At 44.7% G+C, this 14,863-nt stretch overlaps 1 protein-coding gene and 1 long non-coding RNA gene across 3 annotated transcripts in view; one reads left to right on the top strand and one right to left on the bottom strand.

The window, feature by feature from the left end:
• LOC142467948 (uncharacterized) overlaps positions 1 to 5,566 on the top strand; it is a 32,915-nt gene extending 27,349 nt beyond the window's left edge. Inside the window, exon 5 of the long non-coding RNA XR_012788528.1 lies at positions 5,308 to 5,566. This is a non-coding gene — a long non-coding RNA (uncharacterized LOC142467948). The remainder of the gene's footprint in view (positions 1 to 5,307) is intronic.
• The window catches only part of GUCY2C (guanylate cyclase 2C), a 104,920-nt gene that overhangs the window by 52,446 nt on the left and 37,611 nt on the right, over positions 1 to 14,863 (bottom strand). For both annotated transcript variants that reach the window (XM_075573963.1, XM_075573962.1), the window contains exons 4-6: positions 13,109 to 13,324; positions 2,770 to 2,891; positions 1,790 to 1,886 (exon numbers count right to left, since the gene is read on the bottom strand). In XM_075573963.1, the coding sequence (XP_075430078.1) occupies positions 1,790 to 1,886; positions 2,770 to 2,891; positions 13,109 to 13,324 (435 nt within the window). The remainder of the gene's footprint in view (positions 1 to 1,789; positions 1,887 to 2,769; positions 2,892 to 13,108; positions 13,325 to 14,863) is intronic.

Genomic DNA, 14,863 nt, shown 5'->3' with positions numbered 1-14,863 from the left:
GAGAGATAGGTCAGAAGATACAGACCTTGTTACAAATATATACATAAATATGTTCATATGTAGAAATCCTCAGAGAGGTAGGAGCGGAGCACAGCAGAGTGGATGCAGGGGCTAGACACCAAAGTTGATAAAAATCCTTTATTCCACGATCAACATCATGGTAGTGGATGAATGAAACTCTCTTACGCGTTTCAGGCTTTCGCCCTTTATCAAAGAAAAGGTTCTCTTTGATAAAGGGCGAAAGCCTGAAACGCGTAAGAGAGTTTCATTCATCCACTACCCTGATGTTGATCGTGGAATAAAGGATTTTTATCAACTTTGGTGTCTAGCCCCTGCATCCACTCTGCTGTGCTCCGCTCCTACCTCTCTGAGGATATCTACATACGCTTATTACTAGCGTGACGCACGCCGAAGGAATATTCACTTCTTCAACCGTGAGTACCCCAGCCCGTTTCACTACGGCTAGGGGCTTATCCTCTTATGTACCCACATGCTTCCTAGGGGACAATACACTGTTCTCAGGTAGTCAGACATTTATTACTGACTTCACCTGCAGATACAGGTCCTGCAGACACAGGAAGGGTTTACTCTCATGGATTACACGGTATACATGTTATAGAAGACTGTTCCTTCCTGGATGTTAGAACACTACTTGTATATGATACATTACCTGCATACAACTTTGCAAGGAATCCCACATAGCTGAGCACGGTATTCGGGAGTCTCATCTCCTATCTATCACATAAATATGTTCAAATATACTATTAGCCGTCTCTTCCTCCGGACGTTTCCATTTCAGTCTGATTGAAAACTATTATCACCCTGACGCTACATGGTGGATAAGTATCAGATGGTATATTTGGACATATTTATGTATATATTCTTGTGTATACTTCCTGTATTATTCTAGTGGTGCATTTGTTCCTGAATTAGATGACATTTAGTTTGAAATTTCACTTTTTTTTGCTATTAGTAAAAATGTCTATTTTTGCGATTTCTGCCTGACTCGCATTATCTCTGGAGTCCTGGGAGTGTTGGGAGGAATAGGGGTCCATCTCTGTTCCCCCTTTCTTACCCAATTGTATTTTTCTCTCTGACGAGTTGTGCTATCTGACCATTATACTGTAGAGCAATGTGATACTGTCCCACGTCGGTCTTTCCCTTTATCTTACTCTATTAAAGAGGCAATCCAAGCCGGTGATTTTTTTCCCCCTTTTAACACAGGATTGAAGCAGGGGGTCTCCGGAGCTGAACCCCCTTCATTTCAGCTCCGGGGACCCCCTGTTTCCGGAGATACTCACCTCTGTAGTAGATGCCGGTAGCCACTCCGCTCGGCAAACAGGGATCATGTAATGGCGGAGTTTCAAAGCGCCAGCACCCTGCGGGCCAATAGGAAGCTGTGACATCATCAGGTCCAGCTTCCTATTGGCTCCCGTGATGCGGGAGCATTGAAAAGCACAGGGATACCGGCACACCCTACGGAGGTATCTCCGGAAGCAGGGGGTCCCCAGAGATGAAATTAATGGGGGATCAGCTCCAGAGACCCCCTGCTTCAATCCTGTGGTGAGAAAAATAATAACAATCGCACAAAAAAATCAATGGCTTGGATTCCTCTTTTGAGTCAACAGACCAGGATACGTGTCCATACCAGGACCGGATCATTATAAAACGATGGGGCTGGAGTTAGTTGGCTGGCAGGCGGTTATCCTCCAGCGCCGGAGGATATCTATGACCATTAGAGGCGGCAAAGTTCTAAATCTCACGTAATAAATGAAGCTGTAGCACTTACTTAAAAATATCAAGTAAGATGAGGATCATATCTGAAGGGAGCTCCGTGTTCCTCAGCAGTTTCTGAACGTCGCTGGGTGAGCCGCACATGAGAATTACTGCAATGGAGACAAAAACATTCAACGTAGAATGAATACGAGGAATTTCATGTTCCGTATCGTTTAAACAAAGGACGTTTCTCCTACTCTTTTATTTACCCCCCTCCATTTGGGGAGGAGGGGTCGCATAAGTCAAATGTCACTATTTCCAGCTCCGGTGACCCACCTGGTATGTGAGAGACTTACCGGTGAAGTTACCGGGTTTAAATCTCCCTCAGGGGAAGCAAAATGGCTGCCAAAGCTCGGGCCAAAAGGAAGCTGTGACATCATCGGCTGTGGCTTACCATTGGACGGCCATTTAAATCCCCTTCACAAACCAGGAAGTATTACCAGTAACTTCACCGGTAAGTATAGTATCTCGGGAACTGGAGGGTCCCTGGAATTGAGAAAAGCGCAGTTCAGCTCTGGAAAAAAAATACCTGGTTCCAATGCTGTAAAAAAACAAACTGAGGTTAGTTAGGGAGGCAGGTTCCTTTAAGTTAAAGCAGCAATACGAGTTAACTTAAAAAAATTAATTGGTTTTTACTACAGGATTGAAGCAGGGGGTTTCCGGAGCAGAACGGTTTAATTTCAGCTCTGGGGACCCCCTGCTTCCAGAGATACCTATCTCCGTAGCGGTGTCGGTATCCCTGCAGGGAGAGAAACTGTGTGCCTAACATAATGGCGGTTTAAATGTCCCGCTCCCTACGAGCCAATTGGAAGTTTTATTGTATTTCGGTCTCCTGACGATTGTGTGTTTCCACGCTGCCTCCGAGGGTTCTATACATCCTGGTATATACACAAGAATATATCCATTTTACACACTAACAACTTTCTGTGTAAAAAGGTACAGGTAGAGGGGATGGTTGTATGAGCTCTCCCATTATAGACCTCGGCTTCTTACCATTGCTTTTGCGGTTCGGGTTCTGCAAGAATTTCTGAGCATCCTCATCCGTTCGTAGAATCTCTTTGACAGTCAGAGCAGAAGAGAAATAGGAGACGCCAACCTCTAATCCATTGATGTACCTGGCAAAGTGGTGACACGCATAGTACTGTAGTGAGAACAGGACAGGCTTCTCATGATACATACAGTAATCCAATTACATTTTTCTTTTTTTTAAATATTTTTTTTAATTGGGTTTCCAATTATTAAACAACATTACAACATTATAATACAGAAAAGAAAAAAAAAGATACACAGAAAAACATACTTTTACACAAAAGTATTTTTAGTGTTGCTCATGATACTTAAAATTTCAAAACTCAACACATTAAAAGAAATAATAAGAAAAAGAAAAAACATAATAGCATTTTCAAAGATCAACATCAAAGTTATCACCACACAGCCACCTAACAGAATCTGGGATAAGATTCCCCATTCACCATCTCCCCCATCAACAATATACTATCATGTTTCCTCAAGGGCGAAATTATCTGTGTCCCATCGCAATCAGTCTGAGGAGACCCCAAGAGGTATGCGCACACGTCTGTGTGATTGAATCCCTACCGTGTTGTGACATAGTATCAATAAACTTTTCCCATTTTTTCAAAAATAACTCGGTTCTTAACTAGTCTCAGCTTCTAATTTGTCCATCATCATCAATTTATTCAGATAACCATGGCGACATGTGACGTCACATGACCCCCGACGCATCGCCGAAGGACCGGCAGAGACAGGTAAGGGAGTTACAGAGGCCTCACGCCTCCCCCGGCATTTCATTTAAATGCCGTGGGGAAAAGCGCGGGGCCTCTGTAACCGCCGCGTTCCCCGTACAAATTCTTGCACCCCCCAGTTTGCGCACCGCTGCCTTACATTGACCTCTTTCCAAACAGCTTTCCAAATAACCAGACAATCCCACAAACAGTGTTTTACTGTAAATCTGCTCTTTCCTTGGAGCACTTGTTTTTAGATTTCACTATCCCCTTATAATTGATATCAAAAGCATAATAGGCCCTGTGCAGTATCTTATATTGCATCTCTCTCCACTCCTCAGAAATTATAATTGTCCTAACCTGAGTTAACCTTTTGAGTAACAGGTCAACTCCTTCAATTCCTGGGACCAATTACATTCTTAAAGGCAGACTAAACCCTTTAAAAAATATTGCCTGGAAGAGCGAAATGCATCAGGGTTTGCATGTGGAACGCATGACGGTTAGGTTATTTGAAATGCGTCACTTACATGTTGTTCGCTTTGAACAGGTCTGCAAGGAGGTTTTGGGTCATCTCTGCTTCCAACACTGAGCGATTTGGAAAATGGGTTTAGGAGCAGTTTGGGGTGGGGGAGTTCTAGGGAGGGGGTATAGGAGCAGTTAGGAGAGGAGTTATAGGAGCAGCTAGGGGAGGAATTATACGGAGGACTTATAGCAGCAGTTAGGGGAGGGGTTATAGGAGCAGATAAGGGAGGAGATATAGGAGCAGTTAGGGGAGGAGTTATAGGAGCAGTTGGGGGAGGGGTTATAGGAGCAGTTACGGGAGGAGTTATAGGAGCAGTTAGGGGAGGAGTTATAGGGACCAGTTGTAGGAGCAGTTAGGGAAGGAGTTATAGGAGCAGTTAGGGGAGGAGATATAGGGAGCAGTTAGGGGAGAAGTTATAGGTAACGGTTTTAGGAGTAGTTAGGGGAGAATCTATAGGGAGCAGTTGTAGGACCAGTTAGGGGAGGAGTTATGGGGAACAGTTAGAAGAGGGGTTATAAGGAGAAGTTAGGGGGGGGGGAATTATAGAAGTAGTTAGGGCAGAAGTTGCTCATTGCAATATTATAATAGGAGGCCTCCTCTCTGGAAATCTATAAAACAGGCCCAAGTCCTACTTGTTTATCCGGACATTTAATTAATGAACCACAACCTGTCTGGCATTTAATAACCGGTAAGGCTGAGTCCATAGAAAGACAAGCAGCGCTGAGACGTGAGGACGCTCCGCGATAAGCCCCGTCATCCTCAATGAGGATGTCTTGAGGGGGCTCCCGCGAGCATCCGCGGGCGTGCTGAGGCGCTGGGATTTTCAGCCGATAGCAGAACCTGTTTCTGAGCGCGCTGTCGGCTGAAAACCTCCAATCAGAGCGAAGCAGCATCAATGTCACGGCGCCGTGACGTTGACAGCGGCGCTTCGCGGGCTAATGGTCCAGTGACGTCAGTGCCCCGCCTCCCGATCGCGCACGCTGGCTCGTCTGCTAGTTCATGCGATCGCTCCCGATTGCACAGATGAGCCTCAGCGTCAGCGCGGAGGTGCGCGGCTCCCTCCTCTATGGACGCAGCCTAAGAAGCACAACACGTTTCAAACATTAGACATCACTGCAAATTGATAAAAGAGAACAATCTTGAGCTGCTTCAAGGATGGAATAACTTAACACCTAACCCCAAAATGTTGCTAATGTACTTGTACAGTAGTTGAACAGCACAAAATGAAATGTGAAGTTAAAAAAGATATGGCTTCTCTCTTCTCAGGAGCAGGATAAAGGATGAAGTATACTGAGATGCATTACTACTGGCACTGGCTCCTGCTTCCCCCTGGGCTGCGCAAACCTGGTATTTCCTCACTGCTGCCGTGTAATACGGCGAAGAAGAAAAGCGTGAAATGCGTTGGTGACATGGTGTCTCCCTGCCGTTCTCCTTGAAGAAAAGGAGGAGGAACAATCTGCTCCTCCTGTGCGGTTTCATGAGAATGGAGGGGCGGCCAACTCCAGTCCTCAAGGGCCACCAACAGGTCAGGTTTTAAGGATATCCCTGCTTCAGCACAGGTGGCTCAATCTGAGCCCTGAATCAGGGACTGATTGAGCCACCTGTGCTGACGCAGGGATATCCTGAAAACCTGACCTGTTGGTGGCCATTGAGGACTTTAGTTAGCCACCCCTGAGCTAGAGGAATAATTGAATGAATGCATAAATGATTACTGAACATCAATGCGTTCTATTGTCATAAATTACATTACACATCAAATACCAATCCAGCAGAGAACATGCAGATGTCAGCAATTCCAGTTTATTTTGTATAAAACCTATGTTGTGCATTCTTAAACATGTTGTGGCTTAACTTTAAAAAGGGTGTAACTTGAATTTAAAGTCTGGGTTAAATCTAGGAGCAAAGGCAGTTAGTTGCAGTGACATGTTTTAAAGATTAAATCTTGGTAACGTCTTTAAAAAAAAAATCCACATAGTAGATGAGGTTGAAATAAAGACATATATCCATCGAGTTCAACCTATGCCGACTTGCGATGGCAGATACTTTATCCTATATTAGTTTTTATATTGATCCAGAAGAAGACAAACAAAAACAAATCCCAGTGACACATTATCCAATTATATCTCATAAGTGGAAAATTACATTCCTTCCAGTAATGGCAATTGGATTTCTCGCCAACACATGATATTTGAAACGCTTTATCTGCTAAACAAAGCATAAAATTAAAAAAAATAATTAAAGGTGTTAGGAAGATCTCTTAAAAGAATATTTTTTTTTTAAATGGTGACCAGGGCAGACGGTTTAGATACAAATATACAGATCTTGAAATCATATTTTTTTTTCACATTTAATGTCTCTAGAACAGCCGTTCTTAGCTGTTGTTCTCTCACATCCGCCCTATTCGTACATTCATACACACGCACCTCTCTGCTTGGCCCCACCCCCGAGGATCCTGACAACTCCTCCTGATTGGCTGCTGCTGGGTAATGTAGCCAATCAGAATGGAGGAAACTGCTCAGCCCTCTAACAGCTGCCCTGCTTTCCGGAATCGAACATTTGGTTGCGGCCATTTTGCCGCGACCAAAGAGGCGCCGGCGTTTGAGGGCTTTTAGGGTAGGGGGTAGCATTGGTATAAGGGGTTACGATTAGAGGGTTTCCGGGTAAGGTAAGTATAACAGGGAGCCATCCCTGTTTAAATATCTTTACAGGAAACCCTGTGTAGAGAGCTGGAGTTATATAAAAATAACTAATAGTATACCGCTCACCAGATAGCAGATAGTATAGCCGGTGCAAAGGGATGGTACTGGCATAGCAAGTAAAAAGGAAGACAACAGAGAGATCTCCCACAGATCCCTTTTACCACTGCACAGACAGGCTAATAAAGTAGGTAACAAGGATGTAGTGCTTCTTGTTATGAATAGGAGTGAACTATGGGGGAGACCCTGGTAATCGCACCCTGAACTAGGAGTGATCAATTACCTAAAACCGCCTTAGGCAAAACAATAAACTTTTATTAAACATATATATACACATAATGACGACGCAAAAATCAGTGGGTTATAAAACAACTAAAACACAGGTACGGGTATACACAGGAGGTAAATAATAGATTAATATCTATAATTCTTATTAATAAATGGACCCTCCTGATAGATAGCTCCGATAGGAGAGGTATGCGGTGGGGATAGTAATGCCTGGTAGCGTGTGTATAGCAGATAATGCTAGCAAATGCAATGGCAAAATCTACCACCTGGATCAAGGAGAGGGTGGAGTATTAGTGTGTAAACTGCCACTGATATAGCAATGCCAAAGATAGGTGCCTCAGTCTGTGTCAATCAGTGGTAGTGTATGGAGTGCCATGGTCAGTGTGACTGCATGTGGTAGTGTTCAGATAGTTACACCGCCACCATAATATGATGCGCAGCCCACACTCTTGAACCCACAGCTGACGGCTAGGGCCTGTGTGATACACTGTTAGGCTAAATCGCTGAAAATAGCTCAACCTCCAATGCACAAACTAGCACAAACTTGCACACCTCCCTCCCCAGTAACGGAGCGATCTCACCCGTGACCTCCGACGTCAACGCGATGACGTCATCCCGACGTACGTTTCGCGCTCGGGGGCTGGCGCTTTTCATGGTAGGAGGTCCCTACTGAGTGATTGTATGGCGTATATGTACACCTAAGTCTAGGCGGGGCTTGAGATCTCCCCAAATCGCACTCCAGTGTATTGATTGACAGTCTCAGGAGCCAATCGCAGCGCTCGAGGGGTATCAAGCGTATAACTGTGACTTAACCCTAGACATACTGTGGACAGGATAGTGGCTTAAAGCAGACCTGTATATAAGGTTAGGTGATAGAGAATATACATAATAGGAAGTTACAGTACAGAATACATGACTGAATCCAATGCAATAAGTGGAATAGCCTAGTTGTGGGCATAGCAGGTAGTGCCACTTAGAGGAGCAGTGACCTAATGGTAGATAGCGTATCTCCCTCCACATACTGTACACTAGCTGCGGGCCAACCCCTGGGTGTTAAATGGAGTACATGGGTCATATACATGTATGTACCTGATTGATGGTATATACGGTGGGGTTGCCCAGAGGAGTAGTGACCAGATGTTAGTTAGCGTGTATTCCTCCATGGATAAGCTCAGTGGTGTTATATACGCTAGTGTCACTAAGAGGAATGGTGACCAAATACTGGTCAGCGTGAATCCCTCCATGCATATTACCCTGGGGCCAACATCTAGAGGGTCCAAAGGTCATATAGCCAAAATCTGGGGTCATGAATATGTTGAACTCATATGGTGGCTCTGAGTAGGTATAGAGATGTAGGACTGTACTGACCTATGGCGTCCGCCCCGTAGGTGAAAACGAACTCTAGAATTAGCTATATACCTGGATCCCCCTCTAATGCAGTGTATTGATGGATATTAGATATTAACGGTAGAGAGCTGGAGTCCAGCACTGAGCAGGTTAATTCAGAGCAGACTGTGCTAATTAACCTGCTCCTCCTTTAAAAAGTCTAAAGCTCTAATTGCAGAGAGATCTCTAGTCCAGGGAGACACCCTAGGCTGCTGGAGAGATCACAGGGGAACTACGGCCCTCCGGTCCAGACACATACAGGACCGCTGTGGAGAGAAGCTGCCCAAGGACTTTCAGACCCTTCCCCAGTAAAGGTAACTGACCCTCTCTGATGTAAATGTTTGTTGCTGGTAAGGGGCTCAGCCCCCCAAACCCACAGACAGGGCTATGCTGTGTAGTCAGCGCTCCCTACAGGAGTTAGGTTGTTTTGGTTCCCTTGAACCCTGTCCTTGCTGGTGAAAAGCTGTTTATGTATTGCAGGTTCTGGCTAATAAAAGAGTAATATGGTGCTCAAGTATAGGTTTATGGGGCATTTCCATTATTGTCTCCCTTGTGGTGGTCGTTTACACCAATATCTTGCCGCTTTTGCTGTATCTATACTCACAGAGCCACTCATGCGCATGCGCGCACATACAGGACAGTAGCTGTCCCCTTTAAGGGGATCGGGATTTCCTTTTTATTACCAAAGGCAAACTGCGCATGCGCGAGCAGTCGTGACCACCCTGGAACGCATCTCGCGAGATTTCGCCCTCCATTGCCCTGCAGTGCGTACCACAGAGCAGGAGTGCTTGGCAGGCGGATGTCTCAGGAGCTGAACAGGTAGTTAGTCACGTCTGGCATAGCGCTGGCGCAGCTGTGTATAATTAAACATTTATGCAAATTCCAAATAGTGTTTTTTGGCGCCAAAACGGCAGACTGTCCCTATATATAGTGTGTCATACCATGTTTAAACTGACTTCTTGATAAAGTGCAACTTTCATTGCACGAAACGCGTAGAAGGTTGCAGCCTTCCACATTTTAATGCCTCTTTAATAAAGAAGATTTTTGCCAGACCTGCTGTCACCCCCTCTTTGCTGTGCGTTGCATCAACCTACTCTGTTCTGGCTAATAAAAGCCTGTTTTGGTTTTCCTTTACAAACACCTCCTGTTCTAATAACCTCTGCACACATCTCCTACAGTAAGGTCAGGGGATTTAGGGTAAGGTTAGGGGCTGACCTTGGCAGCGAAACGGCCGGCGGAGAGATCTCCCTGCGGCGAGGCGAGTGGCAGCTAAACGCCGGCAGCGACTTTGTCACGGCAGTGAAACACTGCACTTAGCTGCCTAAGCAACGCATATGAAATTAGCAGGAGCAGCGTCCGAGAGCCGCGTCGAGGTCCCGTGCCAGGCGCCAATTGATCATATATATATATATGTATATATGTGTGTGTGTGTGTATATGTATGTGTATATATATATACAGTGGTCGACAAATCACCAAAAAATCTACTCGCCGAACAAAAAAATCTACTCGCCACCTAGTACCAAACGTGTGCTGCTTGGGCCAATAGGAGCTCGCCACAATGTTAAATCCACTCGCCCGCGGCGAGCAAATGTATAGGTTTGTTGAACACTGTATATATATATATATATATATATACACCCCCTTGAGAAAGGTCCTATTCCAGGACCGAAACGTCGGATTGGGTGATTTATCGTTTCTATTCAGTTGCCCAAAGGAAAAGCACTCCAACGCACAGCCAAAAATAGAGTGGGTCCCAGGCAAGGATACTGATAAAATGTCATCTTTATTGGTCCATATTTAAAAAACGGAGGTAAGTACCCTCCAAATACATCCCCAATACAGATGTTCATGATTAATGAACCGAGTGTCGTCTTTCTTTACCGGACGAGAGAATGGTAATGTTGTTTTTCAATTATTTGAGACTAGCACCTGTCTATATGAACCAGTACATGGAGTGCAAGCTCTGCTGTTTGTTTATATCTTATACTATGTAATTGAAAGCACTGTATGCCTGCATGCATGCTGGCTGGCTGGCTGTTGCCTGGATGTTCGGTGTCACCAGGGAAAATCTCATTGGTCCCTTGGGCCGCCCCCGCACACCTCTCATTGGCCTGAGGCTGAGTGACGGCCCAAAGGACACACAGTGTCTCTCACACACACACACACACACACACACACACACACACCCCCCCCCCCAAGCTCATCCCCTCCCCCAAGCTCACCCCCCCCCAAGCTCACACCCCGGCGCCGCGCAACAGGCCGCGTGACAGGAGATGGGAGGGGGGATGCCCCTCCGGTCCCGGCTCCCCCCTGTCCCAAGATGTCCTCAACCGCTCTTTTCCCCACCGGTCTGGAGGCTCCGCCTCTCCCTGTTTCCCGCGCATTCACCCCCCCCCCCCCCCCATCCACGTGCGAGCTGCCGGACGGGTGAGTGAGCGGCCTTCACCTCCCCTCACCCCCCTTCACCTCCCCTCACTCACTTCCCCTCAGTGAGTTTACACATGTGCACCCCCTTAACCCCTATCCCTGCTCACACCAGGGCCCTGTAACCCTTCCACTGCCGGGTAGCTCCGCAGTGCGATCTATATACATCGGCAGGACACATTCTATATATACAGAGCAAATTGCATCTGTATGCAGAGAAATATATCTGTATATAGAGTATGCCTCTGTGTATACAGTATGATGTGCCTGTATACAAAGTAGCATATTTTATGTGTTATATACAGGACTTTTTATAGTGCAGAGCTCTGTGTATAGTGCATGTGCACAGTGCTGTGTATAGTGCATGTGCAGAGCACTGTGTATAGTGCATGTGCAGAGCGCTGTGTATAGTGCATGTGCAGAGCGCTGTGTATAGTGCATGTGCAGAGCGCTGTGTATAGTGCATGTGCAGAGCGCTGTGTATAGTGCATGTGCAGAGCGATGTGTATAGTGCATGTGCAGAGCGCTGTGTATAGTGCATGTGTAGTGCGCTGTGTACATCTAAATGTGTATCTTACACGTAGGCAAACTAAAACATCCCGGGCAACGCCGGGTCTCTCAGCTAGTATATATATATATATATGAACATACATTCTAACATATATATATATGAAGATATGGAATAAGACGCATGAAAATTGCCATCTCTTTGTATTATGTTCTTGGTTTGCATTCTGCTTTTTACACTTTGTGATAGATTATGCAGCTAAGCACACTGCATTTGTGATGTTTTTGTATTTTCCTTTTTCTTACATTCTCCTACTTTCAACTAATCCTGCTGCCGTCACCTGTCAACGTGATAACGACCATAATTACCAGATCAGGTTACAATTACATGGACCCGGAAAAAATAAACCATCGTTTTGCCGTGAAACAAATAAGCAAAAAATATACTTTTAACGTGATTTAAAGTTGTTTAAAAGTGAAATAATCAACAGCATTAAAGCAGCAATAATTTACAGGATTGAAGTAAGGGGTCTCCGGAGCTGAACTGTATCAATTTTAGCTCCGGGAACCCCCTGGTTCCAGAGATGCTTACTGTACCTCCTTACGGGGCGCCGGTATCTCTTTTCAGTTTAAATGCCCAGGTCACACGGGCCAATAGGAAGCCGCACCGGATGACGTCACAGCTTCTTATTGGCTCGTGTGATACGGGACATTTAAACGCCGCCATTATGTTAGGCACACAGTTTCTGCAGAGATACCCGGAACCAATACAGAGGTAAATATCTCTGAAAGCAGGGGGTCCCCGGAGCTGAAATTAACACCGTTCCGCTCTGGGGATCCCCTGCTTCAATCCTATAATAATAATTTTGTAAAAAAAGCCATATTGCTGCTTGAAAAAAGATTGACCTATATTTACTAAGCCGTTCTCTGCCATTAGACACCTTACAGCCTATAGACTTGCATGGGAAAGCGAGTAGCCATGGCATTTAAAGATTGTAATGTGTCTTCCAGACTAAGAAGAGCACTGCTTAGAAAATATGGCCCCAATTAGATTGTACACGTAGATATATAGATGTGGGTGCTCAAAAAGTGTCCGGAATGTATAAGTCCTTGACTTTTATGTAATACAGGCTCTGGAGTAATGCTCTATTGTGCAGTGGGTATGAAGAATAGCAAAATAACCAAACCAGTCAGTTGATAATAAAGTGTCTCCTGAAGCGAACCAACAAGATGAAAAATAAATCCACTTGTAGTTAACTCATTGGAGTCAAACTAAATTAAAACTGGTGTTGCACATGTTGTCAAGGATAAGAAATGAAGTTGATTGCTTACTCGCGCCTGAGCCTCCAATAGTCCCTGATGGCGTGTCCAGCCGCTGAATTTATTAATCAAAATAACATCACCCACAGGGGTAGTGCCGCCTAGGCGGCACTACCCCTGTAGGTGATGTTATTTTGATTAATAAATTCTATTTTTTAACCCCCTGGCTCCCTGGCAGTGCGCTGCTATTTCTTCTTTTTCTCCCCAATTAGATTGTAAGCTCTTCGGAGCAGGGACTCCTCTTCCGAAATGTTACTTTTATGTCTGACGCACTTATTCCCATTATGTGTTATTTGTTATTTATATGATTGTCACGTGTATTACTGCTGTGAAGCGCTATGTACATTAATGGCGCTATAAAAATAAAGACATACATACTGTACATACATACATACATAATGTTACAAGCGTGAGAGAGATGAACATATATATATATATATATACCAGAAGCAATCCTCTGTGTTGTTGTCCTTTTTGTAGATATACACTGACTGCCACTGCTCCGGCTTGATGGAGTGTGTGTTAAACTTCCAGAACATATTAAAGAAGTACGTCAGCTTTCTTGCCGGCAGTAATACGCGGGTTAGGTATCTTTTGAAGTCACAAGACAGCCCAAAACTTCCGGCGGAGATCAGAGGGACGCCAAACGTGGTCTGCAGCCTGGGGTGCGACAAAAAGAGAGGTCTGTGTGTGCGAGATATCAGATCCTTATCAAGCGAGGCAGTGAAATGGCTCTGTGTGCAGCACACGCGTGTACAAAACCTGTCTCCGCACTCAGCATGTTCCATTCACCCGCAGGAGGAGTTCTATCTGATGAACTGACACATGTAGTTCAGCTAAAAGTGTGTGTGTGTGTGTGTGTGTGTGTGTGTGTGTGTGTGTGTGTGTGTGTGTGTGTGTGTGTGTGTGTGTGTGTGTGTGTAATTTATATAGCGCAATACAAGTACATGGAGTTCCCCACAGTAACACCTGGGACATAATAATATAACACATCATGGGAATAAGTGCTTCAGACATAAGTAACATTAGGAAAAGGAGTCCCTGCCCCGAAGAGCTTGCAATCTAATTGGTAAGTAGGGAGAACTTGCAGAGACAGCAGGAAGGTGTTCTGGTAAGTGCGTCTGCAAGGGGTCATGGTCGATATAGGATATGTATAGTACCCGCCATCAAACATCTTACATTTTGTAAAGAATTTAACAATCGCTCTGTCTTCCTTAAACAAATGTAACAATGATTAAAGCTAAGATCTGGCAGCTTTTGTTTATTTTGGACAAAATCTCTCTTTTTTTTTTGGTGCTTCTCAATGGGGGGATGTTTCAGTCATACAAGAGTTCTCTTTCGCACAGCAGAGGGTGATGCCCACTCAAGCCTAAGTACAGCTCAACCCCCTTATAACGCTGTGCTTGGGGTCCAAAGAATCACATCGCGTTATAAGCGGATCGCGTTATAAATAATGTACAATTGTATGCATTGTATAATAAAGTATTTAAGACCCCAATAATCGTGTTGTAAAGTATTCATAAATACAACAATTGGGAGCCACGCTCGCATCGTGTTATAAGCGGATTCGCGTTGTAACGGATCGCGCTATAACGGGGTTAAGCTGTATGTAAATAGGGGGTACAGAGATGGTGCACTAGGGGAAATAAACTGGGTGTAGCGAAAAAGAATACCCGTCAAAGAGGCAGGATAAAGCCCCAATTGCTTGCCCTCTAGACTCTGTTAGGTGAAAGGCTGAATGACCGTGCAGGATGGCAAAGGATATAAAGGTATAGAATAAAATGCCTGGAGAGTAATCTGCTGACCCCTAGTGGTGGTATTATTTATTTAGTTATTTTATTTATAAAATATTTTACCAGGAAGTAATACATTGAGAGTTACCTCTCGTTTTCAAGTATGTCCTGGGCACAGAGTAAAACAAATAATACACGGTTACAAGTACAGTTACATAAATGAACAGGGTATACATTATATACAAGACATTGCGTGCACAGTTAAAGGAAATATATATTATGAGCGTATGAAACAGTTACAGACCAGATTAACATGTGAGACAGCCTTAGATTTGAAAGAACTTAAACTGGTGGTGGATGTGAGAGTCTCTGGTAGGTTGTTCCAGTTTTGGGGTGAACGGAAGGAGAAGGAGGAACGTCCGGATACTTTGTTGAGCCTTGGGACCATGAATAGTCTTTTGGAGTC

The sequence above is a fragment of the Ascaphus truei genome, chromosome 17, assembly GCF_040206685.1.
Source record: "Ascaphus truei isolate aAscTru1 chromosome 17, aAscTru1.hap1, whole genome shotgun sequence".
NCBI classification, from domain to species: domain Eukaryota; kingdom Metazoa; phylum Chordata; class Amphibia; order Anura; family Ascaphidae; genus Ascaphus; species Ascaphus truei.
Note: the sequence above shows the minus strand (reverse complement) of the source record. Positions and strands in the feature narration are given on the sequence as shown.